Source organism: Eucyclogobius newberryi, unplaced genomic scaffold (genome assembly GCF_026437365.1).
Source record: "Eucyclogobius newberryi isolate DKJ021-1_F unplaced genomic scaffold, fEucNew1.0.hap1 SCAF_12, whole genome shotgun sequence".
NCBI classification, from domain to species: Eukaryota; Metazoa; Chordata; class Actinopteri; order Gobiiformes; family Gobiidae; genus Eucyclogobius; species Eucyclogobius newberryi.
This window is the reverse complement of record NW_027315746.1, coordinates 3,889,572-3,916,625: the sequence shown is the minus strand read 5'-3', so window position 1 is coordinate 3,916,625 and position 27,054 is coordinate 3,889,572. Positions and strand designations below refer to the sequence as shown.

At 44.3% G+C, this 27,054-nt stretch overlaps 1 protein-coding gene across 1 annotated transcript; it reads left to right on the top strand.

The window, feature by feature from the left end:
- The first annotated feature begins 1,084 nt into the window (after positions 1–1,084).
- On the top strand, positions 1,085–27,054 carry pip4p1a (phosphatidylinositol-4,5-bisphosphate 4-phosphatase 1a). Its single transcript, XM_072440601.1, has 7 exons — positions 1,085–1,222; positions 4,169–4,362; positions 6,738–6,844; positions 11,830–11,935; positions 16,184–16,236; positions 16,328–16,418; positions 26,304–27,054. The coding sequence occupies exons 1-7, from the start codon at positions 1,126–1,128 to the stop codon at positions 26,445–26,447; spliced, it is 792 nt and encodes a 263-aa protein (XP_072296702.1). The 5' UTR covers positions 1,085–1,125; the 3' UTR covers positions 26,448–27,054.

Here is a 27,054-nt window from a genome sequence, read left to right as displayed (position 1 = left end):
TAGATTGAATGTTTACCCTAAAAAAGTTTCAAACCGGTTTAGGGACTGGTAATAAAATAAACAACTTTAGCTGTCTATTGCCTTTGATTCTTTGATAAGTTTGAGTTTAATGTATTTATTTTACTACTGTTTCATATTTACAGCTGCAAGGAACTCATTTTTCATAGTACAAATCTGACACAAATCATCAGGTTGAGTTCTTGAATATTTATTTTTTTAATTCACTTTTATTAAATGAACAAATTACAAACAAATCAGGTACTGTGCGATAAATACAATATAAAACATATAGGTTCAATTGCTGTAAACAAATCAAACAGAAAAATACATGTATGTCATCTCAAAATAAATATACAGGACAAAAGACGAAACATTTTGCACGTTTGTCTCCAGTTTGACAATTTTTTGTAAACGTTTTTAATTGTACTTCCTGGTTGGACACGAGCAGCAATTATGACACAGGTAGAGGTGAATCCACAATCCGTTACCTAGCAACCAGACTATAAACAAGAGCCAAAATCCACACCCAATAATACCATATAACAGCTTTATTTTGTTGAATGATGGTTTAAACTGTCAGAAAAGTGTCAGTTAAGTGCAAACTGTAACATGTCGCACACTGATGACATCACAGAGGGATTCCTGTCATTCTAAACTCTAAATTCCAAATTTCCTTAACTTACTTTACTTTACTTAACGCAAGTAAAACTATGATAAATATATACCACAGGCGCTATACCAACAAACTAAGTCATAATTAGAAAATAGGAGAACCTTCATTTCGACTTTTAATACATTTTTGACTTGACAAAGGAAAGCGAGTGATGGAAAAGTCATAAAACCCATCTCTAGCATCCTCCATCCGCGCGGTCCTCTCTCCTCCGGAGACTAAGCAGCCTCCGCAGCCTCGCCCGCCGCCGCCACACCCTCTCCTCCTCTCCTCCTCTCCTCCTCACCACGCGCCGCAGGAGGAGCCCATCACATGACGCCGCTCTGCCCCGGCTCTCGCGGCTCCATCGGCGGTTCTTGCAGCGGCGCGCTCTCCCCCCCTCCGGTTCTCTCTCGTCGACACCGGTCGTTCTCCTCCTGCCCGCGCCCCCCGGCTCCGGCTCGCTCTCTCTCGGCATGGCGGACGGAGAGAGGTCGCCGCTCCTGTCGGACCTCGGGGACGGAGCCCTCGGCAGCGGCGGCGGCATCGACGGCGGCCCCAACAAACCCCAAAGTGAGTGAGCCATCCTCGGGTCCGTTTGCTCCCATCATCCGCCCCGACTCTGTTAGCATGTTAGCATCCGTTAGCATCTCATGTTAGCACTCCCGGTTAGCATCCTGCCCCACAAACACACATTTTATCAGCTTATAATGAAAACATCAGATAAAACATATTATTTAATGAATTGCGTTGCGTGTTATGTTAAAGAATATAGCAAATAAACATTCTTCGTGACGTTTAAGCCTTATGTTAGCCTTAGCATGTTAGCAAATTGCAGCCTAACCCGGCAAATGTCCATGTTTAACACTACATTAAAAGCTATTTCTCATCACTGCTTAATGCATATTATATTTCCTTAAACAGATGCATTGCCATTGCGTTTTTAAAGTCCAAAATGTTGTATGATTTGTGGAAATATGTTTAAATTGCACGTCTCTGTAGCTAGCATCCAAAAACACCTGACTTGATTGACATCCGATTGCGCCATTGTGGGGCTATCTGTCAGACAGCGCGGGCCAATCGCAGCTCGCGGGGGGCGGGACATAGTATTTACAATGAATTAATAATAAGAGACATAAACTGGGCTATTGGCTTTCTGTTCAGTCTGTTGCATCATAGACTTCCTCAAGAACGATCTATTTCAGCTGTTTTATGTCTGTAGTTCGCTAATAGAATAGATTTTGGACTTTTTATAACTATTTTAAGATGCTGAGTACTAAACCGAGGGCTCCAAGGTCTATCACCTAAAATACTGCAATTATTAAAGTAATATATTTCCCTTTAAACATGTTCTGTAATGAATTAGAATCTTATATTAATTTATCAGTCTTTTCTCGAATGTTAGCGCTTTTGGACGTGTTGAAAATATGAACTTTAGAACAGGATCATGCTTTCAAAACACAAGTCGCAAATCAAAATTAATATGAATCAGTAAATATTGTCACTTTAGCCCTGCTTAGCTTTCATTTTTAAAAGTATTCTGACACTAAAGTGAAATGTAGAGACGTGGCACGTTATCGAGTAGTTTTTCGTTTATTCTTTAAAGATATTTGTTGTTATGTGACTCAGACTCACTTTAGAAGAGTCTTTAGCCGCTCTGACTCATTAAAGTCTGATGATTGTGAAGAACGAGTGCATTGATTTCTGCAGCAGCAAACAAACGTCCCATCTGCTGTTCCAGCTTCCTGTTATCTGCAACATTTTGAAGACTTTTTCCCAGTCAAAAGATGTATTTTGTCTTGAATTGTAAATCGCCATGACAACAGCCCTAATGTCTTAAACTGGTGGATAAATTAAAACACTGAGGTAATGAATGCTCAGCCTGATATCTGATACTAATCTGGAGTTGGCCGTGAGTTGGCCGTGAGTTGGCCTTGAGTTGGCCTTGAGTCGGCCGTGAGTCGGCCGTGAGTCGGCCGTGAGTCGGCCGTGAGTCGGCCGTGAGTCGGCCGTGAGTCGGCCGTGAGTCGGCCGTGAGTCGGCCGTGAGTCGGCCGTGAGCCCGTCGTGAGCCCGTCGTGAGCCCGTCGTGAGCCCGTCGTGAGTCCGTCGTGAGTTGGTGACCCTCTGAGGGTTCAGAGTTGGTGACCCTCTGAGGGTTCAGAGCTGCCCTCGCGCTCCTCTGGGTGCTGTGTGTTTATCATGAACTGCACATAAAATAACTCCACATTCCTGTTGTTTCTAAAGCTTCTTTCACTGGAACTCGAGACCAAATCTGATTACAGCGTTAATCGTGCCATAACACGTCACGGTCATGGGAATTCAGACTATTTCAGCTGCTTCAGTAACTCCTCTGGAAACTACTACTACTACTAGTACTACTACTGCTACTGCTACTACTACTGCTACTACTGCTACTACTGCTACTACTGCTACTACATCTGCTACTACTAGTACTACTATTACTACTGCTACTACATCTGCTACTACTAGTACTACTATTACTACTACTACTACATCTGCTATTGCTACTACTACTACATCTGCTACTAGTACTACTACTGCTACTGCTACTACTACTGCTACTGCTACTGCTACTACTGGTACTACTGCTACTACATCTGCTACTACTAGTACTACTATTACTACATCTGCTATTGCTACTACTACTACATCTGCTACTAGTACTACTACTGCTAATACTACGACTCCTACTCAATCCAGGATGAGTTCAAGTTAAGCCTATATAATAATAACAAATAATAATACTAATTATTAAAAACACAAACTTAAGTTTGTTTTGTTCAGTTCAGGATGAGTTGCTTCAGTTGCACAGACTTCTTTTATTACTGATACTTAATGGTAAAAGTCAGCAAAGTGATACAGACATGTGTTTTAATACTTTGTTCGAATTATAAAAAAATATATAATTAGACAAATAAGAAATGTTAATTAACCTTATCTCCCTAGTTTAAATACATTCGTACAACGATCACAGCTGAAGTCTGTCATATCTTTTGTATTTGATGAGTACTTTTGTTCCCTCTGGATGAGAACAGCTCGCAGCTTATGTACAGACTGTGATTACCTGAGAAACAGCTCTAAAGTGAAGAGAATGTTGTCAAAATCTGATCTGGAGTTGATCATCCGCGCTTTCATCTGCTCTCGTCTTTCTTCTTGTTTAATAAGTCGACTCTACAAAGACTTCAGCTCTTCAAAACTCAACAGACTTTACTCCAGTTGTATCATCTCTCCTCCGGCCGATTGATTTTAAACGTTTAAACAGACACACATTGCTGTCCTGCCGAGCTCTGCCACAGTCTCTGGACCCCTGACCAAAGCTCTCTGGACCCCTGACCAAAGCTCTCTGAACCCCTGACCAAAGCTCTCTGGACCCCTGACCAAAGCTCTGTGGTCCTCTGACCGATCAAAGCTCACTGGACCTCTGACCAAAGCTCTCTGGACCTTCAGTAAGATGTCTTTTTAACAGACGGTCTCTCTTTAACCCTGTTCCCCGCAGGTTTCCCGCCGTTCCCCAGCCCCACGGCGCCCTCGGTCCTCCTGGGCGAGGACCCTCCGCCGTACTCTCCGCTCACGTCTCCGGAGAGCGGCTCGGCTCCGGTCATCAGCTGCAGGGTCTGTCAGAACCTCATCTCCGTGGAGGGGAAGATCCACCAGCACGTGGTCAAGTGCGGCGTGTGCAACGAGGCCACGGTGAGCACGCGCGTCGAGATTCCCCACTTTGAGTCACATTCAACCTGAGCATTACCAGATTCTACTGCGTAATCACACAAACGATGGTCTCTTGAAACGGCAACAGATACTGAGACGATACTCTTATTCTAATATCTATTTTACTCTTTAAAGATGTAATTTAAGTTAAAACACAATGTTTAACCGCTGATAAACCAAAGCAAACCGGCTTTATCAAAAAATAAACCTCATGAAACTGTATAACTCTGGCAATAGAACAGACACAAACAAAAAACACTGCCAAATATTATAGATAGAGCCAGAGTTTCTCAGGAGAGTTTTCTTTTAGTAAATGTTGTGAGGCTGGCGTTCCTCCCAGAGACAGCAGGGGGCGACGACGGGCACTTCAAACGCCCCGAAAACACATATCGAACCATCACAGGGGCTCACAAAGATGTTTAATGAGGCTGAGCATAAGAATATGTCTGTTTGCCGTAACCCAACCGCCCCGGTAAAAAACTAGCCGTCTGAAAAAAATATCGGCATTTTGTCAAAATTATGCCAAACATTTTTTTTTTGTCTTACCTCGCCGACTCACTGACCGTTTTTTCCTAAAAGTGCCTTGTTGAATCATTTTGTATCACTTGAACTCGCTAGAAATATTTTAAAGCCTAAAATGAAATTAAAATGAAACTTAAGACCGTCATTGACTGTTGAAGCCTGACCCCTGGCGGTCACTGCGGGTCACTGCGGGTCACTGCCAGTCACTGCCAGAAGCAAAACATGGCGAAAATTTGGATCTTTTTTTTTTGCCTTTTTTAAAGTAAAAAAAAAAAAAAAGAGAATTTGCCTACCGACCCGCTTAAAAAATGTTGGGTCAGGTTACAGCTGCCTGAGGTGAAAATGTGACTTTGTTTTGCTTTAACAGCCGTATCGCTTACTTCTCTTCCCGTCTTGACTTCGTGCAGCATGTTCACGTTTCAGTCTCAAACGCTGCTCGTGGTTGAACTAATGCAATCACAATATTAGACCGTTTACCAGATCGTTCCGTGCCACCTCAAATCACACTGATGACATTATCCGCGCTCTCGCCTCCCAAACAATCCTTCCCCTCGCTCTTTATTAAACCGTGTTTGCACAGATCGTCGTACGCGAGCTTGTACACGTGTCCGCGTCACCGCCGCTGACTTAACTGTGACAAATCGTGCTAATTAAGAGTGACTCGCGGCGGCGGTTTAATTGTTTCTGCGGTGGACAGTGGGTGAGCCGCGCCTCGCTGTGCGGAGGGCCGGCGGCTCACGGGGGGATTGATGAAGCAGCGGGAGGCTCCCAGGAGGCTCCCAGGGCTCTCCGTCTGATCAGGTTACAGCAGGCGAGTGATTGGACGAGCGGGAGCGAGCGGAGGACGGGTTGATACAATGAGAAACAGGCTTTGAATCTGGGCGACATCAAGCGCGGTCAATCGATAAATGTGATTTTAAAGTGTAAATGAAACGGAGAACATGACGCAGAGAGGGACGCTGGGACATTAGTCTAAGGACACGGGACGCTGGGACATTTGTCCAAGGACACGGGACGCTGGGACATTTGTCTAAGGACACGGGACGCTGGGACATTTGTCTAAGGACACGGGACGCTGGGACATTTGTTCAAGGACACGGGACGCTGGGACATTTGTTCAAGGACACGGGACGCTGGGACATTTGTTCAAGGACACGGGACGCTGGGACATTTGTTCAAGGACACGGGACGCTGGGACATTTGTTCAAGGACACGGGATGCTGGGACATTTGTCTAAGGACACGGGACACTGGGACATTTGTCTAAGGACACGGGACACTGGGACATTTGTCTAAGGACACGGGACGCTGGGACATTTGTCTAAGGACACGGGACACTGGGACATTTGTCTAAGGACACGGGACGCTGGGACATTTGTCTAAGGACATGGGACGCTGGGACATCTGGTATCTGCCAACACATTTTGTTCTCCGTTTATTCTTTTACAAAGTGTCATCTAAAAAAAAAAAACAGAACAATCATTTTCCATTACATTTGGCTTGAAAATGGACAAAAAATACAACTTTATGTCCAACAAATGTAAGTTCTTTGTGTACAAATTGTGCTCTGGAAACGAGCTTGTAATTCAACGTGCTTTATAGAACAAGAAAATAATCATAAAATCACAATAAAAATGAATAAAAGCCTTGATAATTGGTATAAAACTGTACTTTTTAAATATCAGAGTGCAAGATTTGACCCTAGATTTGGATATTGCCAGTGAAAAGGCCCAAATGTAAATCTGGTCACACACAAATCAGCATCAGTAATAATAATAATGGACCACGTTGTTGCTGTTGTTGACGTTTGCTAACGCCGCGCTCTTGTGCCCGCAGCCCATTAAGAACGCTCCCGCAGGAAAGAAGTACGTGCGCTGTCCCTGTAACTGTCTGCTCATCTGCAAAGTGACGTCCCAGCGGATCGCCTGCCCGCGCCCGTACTGGTGAGTCCGCCCCGCACGCCTCTGTCCAATCCACGGGGAAACGTACCGTATTGTCTGGAGTATAAGTCGCACCAGCCAAAAATGCATAATAGAGAAGAAAAAACACATATAAGTCGCACTGGAGTATGAAATGCGGTTGCAAGTGTGGAAATAACAAATAATATCACATATAAGTCGATCTGGAGTACAAGTATAAATGTAAGTATAAGTCACAAACCCCGACCAAAATATGAAAAAAAAAGTGTGATTTATAGTCTGGAAAATACGTTGTTTTTTTTTGTTTTTTTTCCAAACGTAGCTTTGTTGTTAAGCTTCGAGTTTAACTTCGTGTTAAGCTTTGCGTTTAGCTTTGAGTTTAGCTTCACGTTTAGCTTTGCCTTCAGCTTCGCGTTTAGCTTTGTCTTTAGCTTCTCGTTCAGCTTCTCGTTCAGCTTTGTGTCTAGCTAAACCGCATTCAGCTTCACGTTCAGCTTCGCGTTTAGCTTTGTGTCTAGCTTCGTGTCTAGCTTTGTGTCTAGCTAAACTGCGTTCAGCTTCTCGTTTAGCTTCTCGTTTAGCTTCTCGTTTAGCTTCGCGTTTAGCTTCTCGTTTAGCTTCTCGTTTAGCTTCGCGTTTAGCTTCTCGTTTAGCTTCGCGTTAAGCTTCGCGTTAAGCTTTGCGTTAAGCTTCACGTTCTGCTTTGCGATTAGCTTCGTTTTGAGCTTGTTTCGTCGTTCCCGTTCGCGAGCTCCTCTTTCTCTGAGCCTCACAAAAACACTCGTCTTCAAGTATCCCGGTCTTGTGATGTCACAGGTGGACTTCTGGACGTCTTCTGTGCCGTTTTAAAGTCCATAAATCGTCTCTAGACAGACTCGTTCTGACATCACATCACGTCCTTTACAACTGTGTGTTTACATTAGCATGTTGCGGCAAGCTAGCTTTTGTTTGTTTCCCCTACGCTGCCAGTAGAGGGAGAGCCAGCCTGATGAGGGAATGCCTGACTGGGAGAAGGTCATGCGTGTGTCCTAATACATACATTATTTTAAGAGCAAGTTTAAAGGGGCAAGAACAGAACAAACGACGATTAATCGACCAATTGTGACCAGTCGACTATAGAAATAATCATATTTTCATACGCTCCATCAATCAGACGCACACGAAAATACCTTTTACAGCAAAGACGGTGACATTAAAATGTAAAAAGAATAAGCAATTTCAGATTTTTCAGGTATTCAGGTATTTCAACCTTTATTTTGTTTCTGATGTATTTTAAAAAGTAAGGGTACAATAGAAATAAGTGCACTAATAAATAAAAATAATCATATGTTACAACTGTGTTCATAAACAGTCGAGGTGTGCTGTATTTTGCTGTATTTCGTTTATTAAATTGCATCTCATTATTATCACATTTCCTTCTTTCTTTGAGGTTTGCGTTTTTCTGTTTTACTCCTTGTATAAAACGGGAATATTCTCAACTAAGCGTTTTTTTTTTCAAGCTGCTCTCAGTATAAAGTTGCATTTCAACCTTCAAATAAGCCGTTGCCGAGCGGTTGCCAGTTACGACTTCTTCCTCGGTACAAGTCTGTGAAGGACTGATGTCTCTGCGGACTCCAAAACAAGTCGAGTGGAGAAGGACGAGGCAGAGATGGAGAGAAGGGAAGAAAGGAAAGAGCGAGCGTTTGGAGCGGGTACACGTGGCGTTCAGGGAATAAGAGGCTCGTTACGGCGCTTCACCGTCGCCACGGCAGCAGAATAGTGGTACGACTCTGCCGAGAACAAGAGTGACAGGTTTGCCGTGATCGTTTAAGTACTCGATGCAGCCCTGAGGTTTAACCGTGTGGATGTCAGAGCTTTTACCCAGCGCTTAGAGGTTTACCCAGCGCGTACAAGTTGGATCTGTGGCGGTGGAGGCCGCGCCGCCTGCTTGTTTCAGTGGAAATGTTCTTTATCTCTGTCTAGATTTAACTTATCCGTCTTGTTTTTTATTTTCATTTTCGTTTTAGTTTGTCAGAAAACGTGTATTCTTACAGTGAGCGGGCTCGCCCCTCCGCAGAGCTGACCTGATGGCGCTACCTGCTGCTCAAAAGTAAAACTACACCTGAGATAACACACTGCTAAAGGTGCACTATGTTCCTTTTCTGGTTTACCATCTGCTTGTCTCCATGGAGATAATATTGTTGACAGTTACTAATGTAACCACGGTTCTATGAATCTTGGATGACACTTTTCACTAAAGAATGCACGTTTTCTGAGCAATTAAAGCTAAAAGATGCATTTAAGGCTTTAGAAAGGATCATTCCATAGAGACCTTTTCTTCCCTGAGTGTTTGTTTGACCTGGTCTGATCCGAGTCAATGGACAGGTGTTAAATAAGCAGTAGTTTAATGAAACCTTTTAAACCCGCTCAGACCTCACCGCCGGAGCGTCTGTGCCAGAGCGGCTTTTGTGTGTTTTTATCTGGAAGCGCGCGTGAATCCGCCGCCGCCGCCGTCCTGGCAGCTCATCTGAACACGGCTGCCGCTTCTGAGCCAGAGATACGGGTCTGTTTATGCCCCGGGCGCTCAGAACCGTGCAGCGCTGCATCCGCTGAGCACCATCTCAGCCGGCGCGTCCGCGAAAACCGCATTTGGAATTAAACATCAATACAATTTGTCCGTGAAAGTCTGAAAGGTAATTGACTGTTCCGTCGCCTAAAGGTGGGATTTGGGCGCGAGGCGAAGGTTTAATCCAGAGTCTATTTAAGGTGGAAAACGGCACAGTTTAGAGGCAGTGGAGACACGGATAGCTCTGTAGTTTTAATTTAACTCAGTGGATAGACCTGTGTGTTTGTATTTTATGTTCTAAATTAATCTAAATCTCAAACTATGATGTGTTTTGTGAAGTTGTGAACACAGTTTTGTAGAAACGCTCAAATAGTGTTAATAATGACTAACATTTTCCAACGATTCAGATGTAAAACACATTTAATCTCAGTCGTTTTCATCTTGGCTGCATTGAAAGGGAGCAAAGGATCATGGGTAATCTGTTTTCTTTTCTCCTGCAACTTCACAATAAAGTATAATACAGGGCTGCAGCGATTAGTTGTGCATTGTAGACTATAAAACGTAATCAAAGTCATATTTTGGGCGTGTCTGTAGGTTTCCCCTGGCTGCACAATAGGCCCCGCCCTTTCTCATTAAATAAAGGGCAATCAATAAATTAATAAAGTCTCAATGTGCAGCAGTAATGATCATAGACAGTGTTTATTCACATGGTTTGAGCCGTGATTTAATTAAAATTGATGACTTTTTACTGTGATCAATACTTCCACAAATGTATGATTCTATTGTACATCATTAAAATTATCAACCAAATAAAGCTTTAAATATGATAACTGAAGGCTACTAGATGGATAATATTTTAAAATACAGTATATTATTGGAGAATATTCCAAAAATAAAGCATAATATTGGAGAATGTTTAAAAAATAAAATATATTATTGTAGAATGTTTAAAAAATAAAGTATATTATTGGAGCATGTTTAAAAAATACAGGAGATACATTGGAGAATGTTTACAACTAAAGTATATTATTGTAGAATATTTTAAAATGCAGTATATTATTGGAGAATCTTTTCAAAAATGCAGTATGTTATTGGAGGATGTTTAAAAGTAAAGTATATTATTGGTGAAAATTACACATTTATTCTTTTTTGACATTTTAATTCAATAATGCCACCGTCTTTGTCATAAAAGGTCTGTCTTTTCCAGATAACGATTATTAAAACACTATGATTACTTTCCAGAGCTCATGGTCGAGAACCGTTGCAGCTCTATTAGATTTATATTTCCGTTCAGATGAAACCGGGCGGTCCATAACGAACCTGCCAGTCTTGTCGCCGCGGCAGACACGGGCACAATCAGCTCTGTATTGTAATGTAAAGGTGGAGTGGCAGCTCGGGCCCCGGAGCCGTTCCAGGAGCAGGACGCCGGCTCTTTAATGAGGTTTTCAATGAGAGCGTCTCCACAGGTCAAACCGTCACACGGCCCTCGTTCACCGCAGCAGGAGTTAAAACCATGTCCACATGAGCTCAACGTTCAACAATATTCACCTTCAGGAGCCGTTTTATTCACTTATTAACTTTAAAGAGCGTTTAAACTCGCCGTAACACTGTTTCATCATCTTTTGTTCAGTCGAAATTGTATTTTGAGTGATTTCCACATTGAGTTGATCCTGCAACTGAGGCTCGAGTGCTCAGAAAGTCTATGTTTTCACCTACCCCCTAGCCCCGCCTACATCTCTGCACGTGTGTGTGTTTAGTCGGTGGAATGTCTGAATTTCACTTTCACTCTCAGGTTTGCAGTTTGTCAGTGGATGTGGTTTTCTGGCGATTTTAGATCAATATTAAGATTTACCGTATTTTCTGGACTATAAGCCGCACCTTTTTTCATAGTTTTGGCCGGGGTGCAACTTATACTTATATTATTTGTTATTTTCACACTTGCAACCGCATTTCATACTCCAGTGGAACTTAAATATGTTTTTTTCTTCTCTGTTATGCATTTTTTGGCTTGTGCGACTTATAGTCCGGAAAATACAGTACACTGACCAAAAAGATTAAAGGACAAACATTATGCATTATTTTTGTTATCAGCCTTTAAACATGCGCTTGAGAGCTTTTAGTTTGCCAACGCATCTTTTAGAACAAAACAATGTTGTTTAAAGAGTCTAAATTAACATGTGTATCTCTGAGCTTTGGCACCATCTATTGGCTGCAGAGGGACCTACACAACTTCTCAAACAATGACTAGAGAGTTCTGTTGAAGATGCTAACAATAGAAATTAGTTTGAGTCGTTTTAAGTGAAGTAACCGAGCGTCGGCAGCTTCTCACACCCAAGTATCGATATGGGGTTTGGAACTGAAAAAGCTGGATGGATTGAAGCCCTCCCCCGCACGTCTGTCTAATGGATTTCTTATTCTTTGTGTGTGTGTGTGTGTGTGTGTTTGTTTGTTTGTTTGTTCTCAGTAAGCGGATAATAAACCTGGGTCCAGTGCATCCGGGTCCGGCCAGTCCTGACCCGCAGCCGGCCGGAGCCAGAGTCTCCTGCGGACACTGCAGCAACACCTTCCTGGTACTGCAACACTTTCATACTCCTTTCACTCCAAAAATGAATATTCCTAGAGATTAAGGCCCTGACCACGCGGAGCCGACGCGTAAAGACACTTAATCCGATTCCACGTGAAGCAGGTGTTTCAGGAGTCGACACGTTTTGAAACCAGGGTCACGTGCGGAGAAATAAAGGCCATTTGTCCATTCTGATAAATGTATTTTAAGCTCCACTTTTATTGTTATTCGTAATGTTTATTGACGCACTTGACGGGGCATTGCTGTGTGAAAAGGAGGTGAAGAGCAGGGAAAACATTCAGCATATTTTGTCAACCAGGAATAGAGGATAAATATTTGCTCAACTACAAAGCAGCAGAACCAACTTATTTGTGCAGGTTTCCTTTTCGGGCGGGGCCAGAGAGAAAACCATTGTATTATGATGCGTGTTATTGACTTATTAAGCATAAAGCAGGAGAATCCCAATAAACCTTTTTAAATGAACAATATTTAAAACATGAGCTACAATAAATAAATAACATTATGTTTAATACGTGCTTAATTGGTAATACTTTAATTATTTAAAAAATAAATCATGTTTTAATCATTTTCTCATACTTATTCTTATATTATTATTTATTTGTTATTATTAGTATTATATTTTTTTTATATATTTTGTTATTAGTTTTATTATTATTTTGTTATTTATTTATTTATTTTTTAAACAAATTGTAAGTCATAAACGCTTGAACGCAGAACATGACAAGATGAAACGAGGAAGAACAAAACCCAAGACATCCAGAAACATCCATCCATCCATTTTCTACCGCTTGTTCCCTTATACGGCATAAATCCAGCGTTTATGTTAAAATGGCGAAGTCGATTGCGATACTACGATTTGATTTTAAAACGCTTGTTATTTTCAACACTATATATTATGTCACGTCCTGTAGTTGTTCTGACAAAGCTCAAGGTCCTTCTTAAAAATGTTGTCTTGCATTTTTATTAATACCGTATTTTCTGGACTATAAGTCGCACTTTTTTCATAGTTTTGGCCGGGGTGCGACTTATACTTATATTTATACTTATATACTCCGGAGCGACTTATATGTGATATTATTTGTTATTTTCACACTTGCAACTGCATTTCATACTCCAGTGCGACTTATATATGTTTTTTTCATCTCTTTTATGCATTTTTTGGCTGGTGCGACTTCCATAAAATACGGTAATACCTTTTTTTACTCTGATAATTTAGTCTCGATACGGGTTTCAGTATCGATAAATACATATACTTTTGACAACCTTATGAGTTATTTTTAGAATGAGTCGTGTTAATTTACCGTCCGTAGGAAATGAATCGATAAAAAGTCGACGTGGTCATTATCGTGGTTAAACATCAGGGTTATTGAGATATCGCCGTGCGTCCCAACATCAGTTCTTCACACGTCCCTCGATAATACACACAAGGTTTTTCAACAATATTTCAATTCATTTCTTTGTAAAACCGCGATAATAAACGTTGACATTTGCCGTTCCGCTTCACGTCTGTTTTATCCGCGCTTTTATTGGCTTTTCTCGGGCGGAGTGCAGTCCAGGCAGAGTAAATGCAGAGTTATTGGTGCTGGATCGATGGCGCCTTCTCCTCTCGGGGGCCGTAAACTCTTCCTTTGTGAAGAGGAGGGAAAGGAGAATCTAGAGGTTCTAACCACGAAACAACAGTGAAATATTTCTCTTTTTTAAGTCGCGTTTCGCTCTCAAACGGTTTGAAGTGACGTGATCCTGATGTCGAATGTAGTTCTTTGTCATGCGTTCTCTTCACTTCTTGCATTTTAGATACGCAAACACAAAGAGGCTTTTCTTCCTAATTCAATTCCTCGAAATAAGTGAATACCCGTATTTTCCGGATCGAAAAATGCATAATAGAGAAGAAAAAAACATATATAAGTCGCACTGGAGTATAAGTCTCACTGGAGTATAAGTCTCACTGGAGTATAAGTCTCACTGGAGTATAAGTCTCACTGGAGTATAAGTCTCACTGGAGTATAAGTCTCACTGCAGTATAAGTCGCATCTTTTGGGGGAAATGTATTTGATCAAATCCAGGACCAAGAACAGACATTTCATCTGTAATGCAGTTTAAAATAATAACATGAGAGAACATGGTGAATAGGTGTACGTATGCTAACGCTAACACCTTCAGCTACATGACGTATGCTAACGCTAACACCTTCAGCTACATGACGTATGCTAACGCTAACACCTTCAGCTACATGACGTATGCTAACGCTAACACCTTCAGCTACATGACGTATGCTAACGCTAACACCTTCAGCTACATGACGTATGCTAACGCTAACACCTTCAGCTACATGAGGCACAGACAGAACTGTGGTAAGTGTCTGGTATGTTAACGTAACATATGAACAGTTATTCAGATAACTATAGCATAAAGAACATGCTAACAAGTTTAGCAAAGCATCAGTTTTACCCCAAATCACTAAATCCATTGAATTCTTCTTCCTCTGTGTCACTTCTAAACAACTGCACAAACTCCAGAGGAAGAGGAAGTGCAGATTCTTCTTCTGCGTCGCTTAGAGCCTAGAGCGCCCTCTTCTGGTTGTCAGTGTGAAAATAACGAATAACATCACATATAAGTCGCTCTGGAGTATAAGTCGCACCCCGACCAAAACTAGGAAAATGCGGTAAATGAAAACCTGAATCCTGAAATGGAAAGTAAATACTGTGTGTGGTGTTTTGTCCGTCACTCACATCCTTCCGTCGGCCGATACCCGAGACGTTTGAGTGACGGCTCGCTGTGAAATGAGGCTTTAATTACAGTGCGTGTGGAGCGAGGCCGGACGCCGTTCTGTGCTGGAGCTAAACCAGAGCTAAACCAGAGCTAAACCAGAGCTAAACCAGAGCTAAACCAGAGCTAAACCAGAGCTAAACCAGGACAAAACCAGGACAAAACCAGGGCTAAACCAGGGCTAAACCAGGGCTAAACCAGGGCTAAACCAGGGCTAAACCAGGGCAAAACCAGGGCTAAACCAGGGCTAAACCAGGGCTAAACCAGAGCTAAACCAGAGCTAAACCAGAGCTAAACCAGAGCTAAACCAGGGCTAAACCAGGGCTAAACCAGGGCTAAACCAGGGCTAAACCAGGGCTAAACCAGGGCTAAACCAGCGCTAAACCAGGACTAAACCAGAGCTAAACTAGAGCTAAACCCGGGCTTAACCAGAGCTAAACTAGAGCTAAACTAGAGCTAAACCAGGGCTAAACCAGGACAAAAGTTTTGAACGGGTTTATTAGGGTTTATTGTCGTTTGCTTCGTTCCAGTTCGACATTTGGTGAATCCCGTTCACGAGGCCGCCTCGCTCGGAGCCTCAGAACTTCGCTCAGTTTCAATTCTCTCCATTTGTTTGAATCCGTAAATCTTCGCCGGACTCGTTCTGAGGGAGGAGTCTGCATTCATTACGACGCTGCGCTTCTGTCGTCGAGTCGCTTAAAGCTCGGGCGTCTCATTTTCAAATCGCAAAGAGGAAAAAGCGTTCAAAACGATCTAATTGGTTCTGGGCTCTCGCAGACCCTTTGGCACGTTGTTAATATTCGTATGTGTGGACTTCCATGGAAACAAAAGCGTTGGTTTCAGAGGAGCTTTTTCTGGCAGGTCAAACTGACAAAGCTCCGTCCATCCCAGCGCCGCACACGCCTCCTACTGCCAGATCTGAGATGGATGGAATAGTTTTATCAGATGCAGACGTCTGACTTTATCACAAATATAGACATACATATACATATACAGGATACTATATGGGTGCAGGGGACAAAATGTACTAATTTACAAGAAAAAAAGTCAGGCAGTTCAGCTTTAAATGGCTATTTTCATGGTTCATTCCCACTGCTGCCTGTAGATGGCAGGCTAACACCAAATCTGAGCTGCCGGAGCGCTCATGATGGAATGCGTGTACTTTTTCGTTGTTTTTAGTAAATATATTCGAGCGTGTAGAATGTTAAACACTGCGGCTTTAAGCAACTGAAACCGTTTAGACCACACCTCTACATCTACCCGTCAATCACGACGGAGGAGGTGTGGGTGGGCGGGCGTGTCCGCGTTCGAGCATCAAGCGGAGATGCGGAGAATCGCCATGAAACCATCTCTGGAGACGGGAACGAGACTCGAGTTCGACGCGCGGTGTCTTGCCCGTGTTCAGACCTGTTGCCGTGGTTTCCGAGGGCCCCGTAAACCACAGTGATGGAGTTGTTGTGTGTTTCAGTGGACAGAGTTCACAGACCGGACGCTCGCCCGATGCCCGCACTGCAGGAAAGTGTAAGTTGAGCTCGTTCGCCTCGTGCCAGTTTGTTTTTGACGGTCGCCCGCGGTGACGGACTCATGCCTGTGTTTGATGTGTGTTTTGCAGCAGCTCCATTGGTCAGCGGTATCCCAGGAGGCGGAGCTTGTGGTGTTTTCTTCTCTGTTTGCTTTTCAGCGTCTCCACGGCCGGCCTCATGGTAAGACTCGATGAACTCTGCCCTGTTTCGATTGTGTTGCAGGTTTAGTCCAGTTTCTTGCACACGTCACATGACTCGTTAGATCGTCGGGTTTGAAAATGTTCTGCCACGGCGCTCTTTGGTCAGTGTACCGCGTGGCGTTTCAGGTGGAGGGTCGGCCGCCTGCTCGTTCGCTCAGTCGCCTCTCCACCGATCTGACCTGTAACGTGGCCTGACGGCGCCCCCTGCCTGTCTTTACGCGCCACTCTCGCCTTTACTCACACATTCTGTTCATTTTTATTTACATTTGACATGATTTTGATTTCATTTGTTGTTATTTGTTAAGATTTTGTCCCAAAAATATGACATTGATGAAGTTTATTTAGCAAAACTCTACTTTCTATCATATTATAACATACAACACTGGGGATACATGCTCGTTACACGTTTAGATAATAAGAACATTAAATTTGATCTTGCTTTTTGACTCTTTACCCTTAAAATCATGTCTTCTCTACAGTTCAGTGTTGCTTGTGGCCAGCAGAGGGCAGAAGAGCCACGTCCTCCTCTTCATCACGCACAGCCCACAGAGAATAAAACCCTCTTATTATTGACTGTGGTGCAAATTGCTCCCACATTCCTATATTCGACGCGTCAGGTTTTCATTGAAATTATGTCACGCAGAGGCGGATTTAGTCGTGTCGCCGACGCGTGGGTCAAACGCTCGATGGTCTGATGTCTGTGTGAGGGGGGCAGTGTGAGGGGGGGGCGTGTGAGGGGGGCTGTGTGAGGGGGGCTGTGTGAGGGGGGCTGTGTGAGGGGGGCCGTGTGAGGGGGGCTGTGTGAGGGGGGCCTGTGTGAGGGGGGCCTGTGTGAGGGGGGCCTGTGTGAGGGGGGCCGTGTGAGGGGGGCCGTGTGAGGGGGCCTGTGTGAGGGGGGCCTGTGTGAGGGGGGCCGTGTGAGGGGGGCCGTGTGAGGTAGGTGTGTGAGGGGGGCCGTGTGAGGGGGGCCTGTGTGAGGGGGGCCTGTGTGAGGGGGGCCGTGTGAGGTAGGTGTGTGAGGGGGCCGTTTGAGGGGGGGTCTGTGTGAGGGGGGGTCTGTGTGAGGGGGGGGTCTGTGTGAGAAGGGGTCTGTGTGAGGGGGGGGCATTTGAGGGGGGGGGCTGTGTGAGGAGGGGTCTGTGTGAGGGGGGGGGCGTTTGAGGGGGGGGCTGTGTGAGGAGGGGTCTGTGTGAGGGGGGCGTGTGAGGGGGCTGACGGGGCAACGCTTAATTCCCTTTCTCTGCTTAATTAGAGGAAATGAAATGATTTTTTTTTATGCTGAAATAATCAAATCAAATCAATTTATTTTTGTAAGGCCCAAAATCACAACAACAGTTGCCTCTGAGGGCCACAGGGAGAAATGAATCAACAATGTCTGTGGTGGCGATGGAGTCAGACAATGTCTGTGGTGGCGAGGGACGATGTCCCAGGGTCCTCTGTCCTTAGACTCTACTTCTCGGCCAGGAAAAACTACAAAAAAAAACCTCTTTGGGAAAAAAGCGTAGAAACCTGGAGGAGTTCCAGTGAAGGAGAGATCCGACTCTCACAGACGGACAGACGGACACGAGGAGACTGGAGCTGGACCCACTCTTCAGGCAGATGAGGGACCGTCGGGGGCGAGCTGGACCCACTCCTCAGGCAGATGAGGGACCGTCCACACAGGGCAGGGACCACCAGGGGAGGGGCATCTGGGTCCACAGGTCCTCAGGAGTGAGAGAAAGAAAAAGAAGGCGGTGAACAGTTTGCAAGTGGAATCAAAAAATAAATATTGTTTGATAGCATAAGTAGTCAGAAGAAGAGGATAGTGCTCAAGCTGTCATACTTCCCCCAGCACAGTTACTCCTAGGGCAGCATAGCTAAAGCTGTGGGTTTATGTTTCTGTTCCTAACTACGCGATTTCGAAGAGGAACGTTTTAAGCCTGGACTTAAATGAAGAGACTGTGTCAGCATATTTAACATGGGTCAGGAGCTGATTCCATAACACAGGAGCTTGGTAGCTAAACGCTCTACCTCCTACAGTACTTTTAGAGACTCTTGGCACCACCAGAAGGCCGGCATTCTGAGAGCGAAGAGCTCTGTTTGGATGATATGGTTCTATAGCATCTTTGAGGTAGGATGGGGCCATGTCATTTATGGCTTTGTAGGTCAAGAGTAGAATTTTGAATTTGATTCTAAACTCGACAGGGAGCCAGTGAAGAGACTTCAGCACCGGCGTAATGTGCTCTCTTCTTTTTGTTCCTGTTAGTAATCTTGCTGCTGCATTTTGAACCAGTTGAAAGCTTTTTATGGAGCTTTTAGGACACGCTGCAGGGCGTTTGCCCCGGTCTGTGAGGGCGTTTGCCCCGGTCTGTGAGGGCGTTTGCCCCGGTTTGTGAGGGCGTTTGCCCCGGTCTGTGAGGGCGTTTGCCCCGGTTTGTGAGGGCGTAGGATGTATTCCTCAGCAGCAGACGTGCCTCGTCTAGAGCGCTGCCCTTTTACTTTGTCATTAGAGATGTGAGTGAGGAGTGGTCCTGCTGCAGCTGCTGCTCTCAGTATTATCAGCACTTTAAATGTCTCTATAACATCGCTGGGCCAGGGGCTGTTTTAGACCAGAACTAATTGTGTTTGACTTTATTAAAAATGAGCTTATTTTTCATAATGTATTCTTTATCCAGCCTGGAAGTGCCCACTGAGACACAAGATCTCTTCTTCCAGCGAGTCAGTGTAATAACTGTATAATAACTGTGTAATAACTGTAATGTAGCATCCACTAACATGTTTAGCCTGTGACTGCCTCTAGTGGTGGCACGCTGAACATACCTAGAACATGACTAGAACATACCTAGAACATGACTAGAACATGCCTTGAACATGCCTAGAACATACCTAGAACATGCTTAGAACATACCTAGGACATGCCTAGTCCTAGGACATGCCTAGGACATACGTAGAACATGCCTGGAGTTTCTTTCACACATGTTGGAGTAGTCCTTCTGCATTCAGGACATCTTCCTCTGTAGATATCAAAACTCATGACGTCATGCGGTGGCGATGCAGGAAGGGCTCCTTTGTGTTTTTAAAGTACGCTCCCCAGACTGGCGAGAGATTATTTGGCGGTTTGAAACTCTCGCAGTGACACTTTCGGTCCTCGTTTCCACCGCTCGTGCCGTGGATGGCGGTTTTAATGAGCATATTTGATGTTATTTTCCTGGATGATTTGGACTATTTTCATTAACCCGCGGTTCAAGCAGCAGTTAGTTGTTTCTTGTAGGTTTCAGCACATCTGCCTGCGTATTCTCCCGGCAGCATCCTTCATGGTGTGAAGTACAGCAGGAACAGCAGAGAGGTGGAGGCGTTATGTTTGTCAATTTCAAAGCAGAATTATGCAGATTTCAGCCAAGTCTCCTGCGCTTGCACATCACAGACTCTTGTTACAGCTGTCGGAGTTGTGTTTCTGTGCTTTTATGAAACAATCAGGCGTCCGACCGAGTAAAACTGTAGTCACATCAGAAGGAGCTGGGTCCTTCTCACATGGAGACGCTTTTACTGTCAAGACTACAGCCGTTTATGAGAAGTGACCAAAAGAAACCAGGACGAGAGCAGGACTAGACCGGGCCTGGTTTAGTCCTGGGTTAGCCTTGGTTTGTCCTGGTTGGGTTTGTCTTGGTTTATCCTTGGATTAGCCTTGGTTTAGTCTTTGTTTAGACCTGGTTTAGTCTTTGTTTAGACCTGGTTTAGCCTTGGTTTTGCCTTGGTTTGGTCTTGGTTTAGACCTAGTTTAATCTTGGTTTAGCCTTGGTTTAGCCTTAGTTTAGTCTTGGTTTATCCTTGGATTAGCCTTGGTTTATCCTTGGATTAGCCTTGGTTTAGCCTTGGTTTAGTCTTGGTTTAGTCTTGGTTTAGCCTTGGTTTAGACCTGGTTTAGCCTTGGTTTAGTCTTGGTTTAGCCTTGGTTTAGTCTTGGTTTAGACCTGGTTTAGCCATGGTTTAGCCTTGGTTTGGTCCTGGATTAGTCTTGGATTAGTCTTGGTTTAGACCTGGTTTAGCCTTGGTTTGGTCCTGGATTAGTCTTGGTTTAGTCTTGGTTTGGTCTTGGTTTTGCCTTGGTTTGGTCTTGGATTAGTCTTGGTTTAGACCTGGTTTAGCCTTGGTTTGGTCCTGGATTAGTCTTGGTTTAGTCTTGGTTTGGTCTTGGTTTTGCCTTGGTTTGGTCTTGGATTAGTCTTGGTTTTGCCTTGGTTTAGTCATGATTTAGACCTGGTTTTAGCGTCCAAGCGTTTAGTCCTCGTTTAGTCCTTGTTTAGTCCTTTTTCCTGCATAAACGCAGGAACAACGTGTTGGTCCTCGTGGTCAGAAAGGTCCGATCAGATAAACGATCTCATTAAGGTCGTTACATGGCTTTGTAATGGTTCAAAATCACGGACAGACAAACCCGTTTAGTTTGAACAGTCGGAGCGCTTCCTGTGCGGTTTTCAAAAGTCAAACTCGTTTTTCAACCTCGTCCCCTCGGCTCGTCGCGGCGCTCGCCTCGTCGTGACATCATTCTCCTCCGCTGCAGAACACTTCATTCTTGATTGGAGCCACGTCTTCACCGCTACATACGCCTCAATATAAGAAGGACAAAGATGAATTAATCAAAGCAGAAAATGACCTGTCCATCAAGTCCATACGTGGACCTGTCCATCAAGTCCATACGTGGACCTGTCCATCAAGTCCATACGTGGACCTGTCCATCAAGTCCATACGTGGACCTGTCCATTAAGTCCATACGTGGACCTGTCCATCAAGTCCATACGTGGACCTGTCCATCAAGTCCATACGTGGAAGTGAAGTGTGTGAGTCTGTTTCCACCTCACGATCAGAGAAAGACCCACGTGTTTGAAACAACCTCTCTGGACATAAAGCAAAGTCTGGAACCTTCTTCACTCGAGTGACTCGTGTATTTACACTGACAAAACCAATAGAACTTTGCCAATTTTAACACTGCTCAAGCCTGTTTCTATGGAAATGATGAAAATATAGACAAACTCGAGGTCGTGTTCATCAGACACAAGAGGCCCAGTGGAGAAGGGGCCCAGTGGAGAAGGGGCCCAGTGGAGACGGGGGCCCAGTGGAGACGGGGGCCCAGTGGAGACGGGGGCCCAGTGGAGACGGGGGCCCAGTGGAGACGGGGGCCCAGTGGAGACGGGGGCCCAGTGGAGACGGGGGGCCAGTGGAGAAGCACGAGAATGAAAATAACTTATAATTAAAGCCGCAAGCGGCAATGATCGGCCCTCGCCACGCCGCCACCGCCACGCCGCAAGAGGAGAGGGCGCTAACGCGCCCTAATTGTCCTTTTATTACGCCTACTGCTGAATCTGTGACTCTGTCACATCTTCTCCCCTTTGTTTTACCATCAAAAAGCTATTTTATTTTGAATTCTTGCCAAAATGTGCGGCAAAGCCGCACAGACACCGTGACTCTTTGAATAAAAATGTGAATAACTTTTGATGGTCCCGATGATGAGTCTCACCAAATTTCAGGTTAATAGGGCTAAAGCCCTGGGAGGAGTTTGTGAAAGTCTAAAGTGTAAACATGTTCTGGCGATTTCCCCATTGGAATAACATGGGAGGTTTCGGTCATCGTTACGGCAAAACCATAACAATTATGACATGGGTCTCATTGACCGCCAAAATTGAGTTGTGTGTCAAATTTCATATAATTTCGCAAAACTAAACATTTAACCTCCATATAAAATCTGTAGGGGGCGCTGTGGCGCCAAATAAATTTATTTCACTTCAAGTAGGTTTAGGGCAAAGAGTTTAACAACTGATTCTAATTTGACGCAATTCGGACTTTATTTGCGCAAATGGCAGAAATTTTAAATATGGGAGATTTCTGAAATTCTAGCTACAGTTTGCGGCTTCGCCGCACAGAGACCGTGAGAGGTATCAATGTAATTTGGATAACTTTTGATGTCCCACTCCTCAGTAGCATTCTCACCAAATTTCATCTTTTTAGGGGCAACGCCCTGGGAGGAGTTTGTAAAAGTACGACGTTTGGAAAAACTCCCAAGTCATAATTAGCCATTTTTGAAGCAATATGGCCGACATTTGGTTGGGCGGACGGCGTTGCCGTAATAATATTTTTTACTTCTCTTGTCACCATCTACCTCTGCGCCAAATTTCATGATTCTACGATCAGATTTTTTTTGGGTCATTTCCCATCTCTCAATGCATTTTTGGTACATTTGGGGGCGCTGACGCGCCAATTTTTTTAATTTTAGAAAAAGGAAATAGCCAGAATGTAGAGAGGCACAATTTTTAGAGGTGTGCTAATTTTTGTGACTTTTCGTCAATGTTCACTGGGTGAAAAATAGGGGGGTTGGTCCCGAGAAGAAGAAGAAAGAAAGAAAGAATAATATTCCGATGCGAAAACAATGTTTCCCATTTTTCAAATATCATGAACTATACATTTTCGGAAAGCGCTCGCGCTTTCCTACCTCATGGTGTGGGTCCCTGGTCACTGACGGGTACTTTCGTTAATTTTGAGTGGGCTCCGCCCACTTTGTGTTTTTGGCCCTCTATACGGTAATAATGTTCATTTTTTGCATTACATGCTTATATGCACGGAACATGCAAGATATGGGGAATGTATTCGTGAGCTACTTAGCGCAAATGAGTGCTTTTATATGGGGAAGCGGTCGTCATCCCAATTTAAAGTGCTCGTTTAGTGCGCACTTTTGCACGGGCTTCGCCCGTTAACAACGGTAAAGTTCCATTTTCCTACTACTAATTAGTATGCACGGGGCGTGCGTGAGTGAAGGAGTGCATTAGTGAGTGTTTGGAAGTGGGCGAGCGCTTCGCGCTCGATTTCGTGCGCACTACGTGCGCACTTTCGGGCCTAATAAGTAATAATCGTTGAATCGTGACGAGTTTTTCTCACAACAATAATGGAAACGCGTCACATTCGATATCAGGATGTCGCCGGTTTCCACGTGGAGAAGGCTCTAGAACACCTGCAGAAGTCCTCCACAGGTCCAAACGCTTTATTAAGGACTTTTAATACTCAGAAACAAGTCAAAACCACACAGTTCCTGGAGCGTCCTCTTGGCGGCCGTGCTGAAAGGCCTTTTGGACGATCAGTGACTTTTCAGGGATGATTCTTTTGGCTTAAATGTGCCGTAATTTCTACCGATGTCGATTTATGTCAGTTGTTGTCGCTCATCTAGTTTTATTTCACCTCGTAGGTCGTTTGTGTTCTCTAAAAGTTGAAGGAAACAAAGACTCGTAAGTGTGACATGTCCCGTGTACTCTGTGGTCGTACGTCCCGTGTATGTACTCTGTGGTCGTACGTCCCGTGTATGTACTCTGTGGTCGTACGTCCCGTGTATGTACTCTGCGCTCGTACGTCCCGTGTATGTACTCTGTGGTCGTACGTCCCGTGTATGTACTCTGCGCTCGTACGTCCCGTGTATGTACTCTGTGGGCGTACGTCCCGTGTATGTACTCTGTGGGCGTACGTCCCGTGTATGTACTCTGCGCTCGTACGTCCCGTGTATGTACTCTGTGGGCGTACGTCCCGTGTATGTACTCTGTGGTCGTACGTCCCGTGTATGCACTCTGTGGTCGTACGTAAACACTGCTGGACTCTTTCGTATGCATGGGACGTTTCATATTTCACATCTCGAGCTCTGATTGTGGCCTTCTTTCTGCTCTGATTGGACTCATTATCATCACCGCAGCTTAAAAAGCCTCTCATTTGCATATGAAGTACTTCCATTTTATATTCTACAGCCATGAAAGACGGTCTTAATTATATATTCGATGGAAAAAAAGGGTCTAACGTTAAAGTTTGCGCCGGTTAAGCGAGCGTACAAAGGTTTTCTCTGTGGAGTGGATGTGTGAGCACGAGATGGACGCCCAGTCATTTCTAATCGTGTTTTTAATCCAGGGGTCAGAGGTCAGTCCTCGTGGTTCAGTTTCTGTGTTTAAATGTTGACAATTCAAAGTTTCTATTGTTCATATTCAAGAATTTTCGATTACAAGCTGTTTTTATTTGCTTTTAATGAGACAAAAGTCGAGACTGGTCAGTTAAACACAGTGTGAAGGGGAAATGGTGATACATTGTCTTATTGTCCAGTTTACACGTTCTCCCTGTGTCTGGGCGGGTCCCTCGTTACGCTTAATCCGTCTGCGATGAAAGATGACGCCGAGACAAAGGATAAACGCGCGACCCAAGGTGACCGAAGGTGACCCAAGGTGACCGAAAGCGACCAAAAGACGACCCAAGGTGACTGAAGGCGAGCCAAGGTGACCCAAGGCGACCCAAGGCGACCCAAGGTGACCCAAGGCGACCAAAAGACGACCGAAGGCGACCAAAAGGCGATGAAGACGACAACCGAAGATGACGACCGAAGAGGTTCAAAGTTCAGCCGAAGAACGCCAAGACCATTTCTCCACATTTCATTTACGAGCGATTTTCAGACGCACAAACACCGCTCGACTAAAGAAAGACTGTCCTCCGAGTTACAGCGATTATAGTCGCCGAAAAGTGACCAAGTATCTCCATGTGCCTCACACCAAACTGCACTCAAAGAACATGAAAAGAACACACAGGAGAAAGTGTGTTTAGACCTGTGTTTAGTATGTTTTATTAGGTTTATTTATTTATGTTTGCTGTGTTTAATTAGTGCCTTTTAGAAGTGTTATTTGGGGTTATTGTTCACACTCCCTGGAGAGTGGGCTCCACATCTGAACTCTGTGTGAGGCAGGATAAATGAGGCTGCTCACGCTCACTTCTTCTCTGTTTTGTTTTTTTTGTCAGTTAAATCCCAGGCATTTTCTGTATTGTTTTTGTCCTTGTTTAACCTGGTCATCAAGAGCACTTTAACTTCTGCATATTTGTATTTCATATTTGTTTTTTATACGGTTTACTTACCTGCTAATAGTATTACCTAGTCTTGTGCTAGTTATTTTTACTTTATTTTATTTTATTCTATTATCATTATTTTATTATTATTATTATCTGATTTTTATCTTTATTCTGTATTTTTATTATCTATTTTATTTTATTTCCCCCCCTCCATCCCCTATTAAGATAGAGGAGTTTTGTTAATGCGAGTTTTTTGTTTTGTTCATAAGAGTTCTATTAAGAGTGTGTTTTTGAAACTTCCTATAATCTGTCTTTCCTCCTGTTCTACTGCGTTGTAACAATTAAATTTCCCCTTGCGTGGATATTAAAGGTTTATCTTATCTTACGTGTATTTATTTACTAATTTATTCATATTCAGCTAGCGTGCCCTTTTTGCTGTCGTTCCATAGAAATCCTTTTAATCTAAGTCAAATAACGTACTAAAACTAAGACGCCATCAACAGTTTAATGGATTTAACCACTGAAAGATTACCATATTTTCTGGACTATAAGTTGCACCTTTTTTCATAGTTTTGGCCGAGGTGTGACTTATACTTATATTTATACTTATACTCCGGCGCGACTTATATATGTTTTTTTCTTCTCTGTTATGCATTTTTTGGCTGGTGCTGTTGCGACTTATACTCCGGAAAATACGGTACACCTTCATTTGCGGTAACATTTGAGACTGAAATCTGAAGAATCCCTCACGTTCCATGTTCCGTAGAGATCCAAACTCCCCGGTTCTGACCCGCCCTCTCCTCTGTTCCAGGCGGGCACGTGGGCCAAGGCGCAGACCTACCCAGTGTCCCGCCCGGTTCTGACCCGCCCTCTCTTCTGTTGCAGGCGGGCACGTGGGCCAAGGCGCAGACCTACCCAGTGTCCCGCCCGGTTCTGACCCGCCCTCTCTTCTGTTGCAGGCGGGCACGTGGGCCAAGGCGCAGACCTACCCAGTGTCCCGCCCGGTTCTGACCCGCCCTCTCTTCTGTTGCAGGCGGGCACGTGGGCCAAGGCGCAGACCTACCCGGGCATCTACGCGTCGTGGGCCGTGATGCTGCTGCTGGTGTCGGTGACTCTGGCGCGGGCGTTCTACTGGGCCTGCATGCGGGTCAGCCAGCCCCTGCAGAGCTTCACGTAGAGCCGACGCCCCGACCAAAACATTTATTTATTTATTCAAGGTTCGACTCCTCCACGTTTCTGAAGCGGAACGAGGTCCGACGGAATTGCTCCGTAAACGTTTCCAAAGCGAAGGCGGTGGTGCCCAAACTGAGACTGAAGTGTTTTAGAAGGAGTTTAGAGACGGGACAAGAACACAAGATCCACAAGAGAACATTGTACAGAATCATCAGAGCGAGTTTGCCCGTCCCGGCTAAAGCTAACAACCATTAGCATGCTAACGGCACACTTCCTGCTTCTCGGAAAACAAAACGCTCTAGAATTAGACGCAGAGAAAGTGTCTCTTTTTCACCCAAACAGAACCTTTTTGTGATATCTTAGAATCAGTTTAGAGATGGGACAAGGCCACAAGATAACATTTTGTGTTTTTACATTTTGCTTGGACAAAAAAGGCTCTCAACCTGATTTTAACTGTCTTAAAACGTGACAAACGGACCTCTTCACAGCTCCACTGATGACTTTAGAAGCACTTTTCACAACGTTCAGAGCAAGTTCGCCTGTCCCTGCTAAAGCTAACCACCATTAGCATGCTAACGGTGCACTTCCTGCTTCTCAGAGAACAAAATAAT

Excerpts from the sequence above, each read along its gene's own strand:
- pip4p1a (XM_072440601.1), top strand. The coding sequence starts at position 1,126 with ATGGCGGACGGAGAGAGGTCGCCGCTCCTGTCGGACCTCGGGGACGGA. Across the intron at positions 16,237-16,327 it reads TGCCCGCACTGCAGGAAAGT|CAGCTCCATTGGTCAGCGGT; the intron begins GTAAGTTGAGCT and ends TGTGTTTTGCAG. Across the intron at positions 16,419-26,303 it reads TCTCCACGGCCGGCCTCATG|GCGGGCACGTGGGCCAAGGC; the intron begins GTAAGACTCGAT and ends CTTCTGTTGCAG.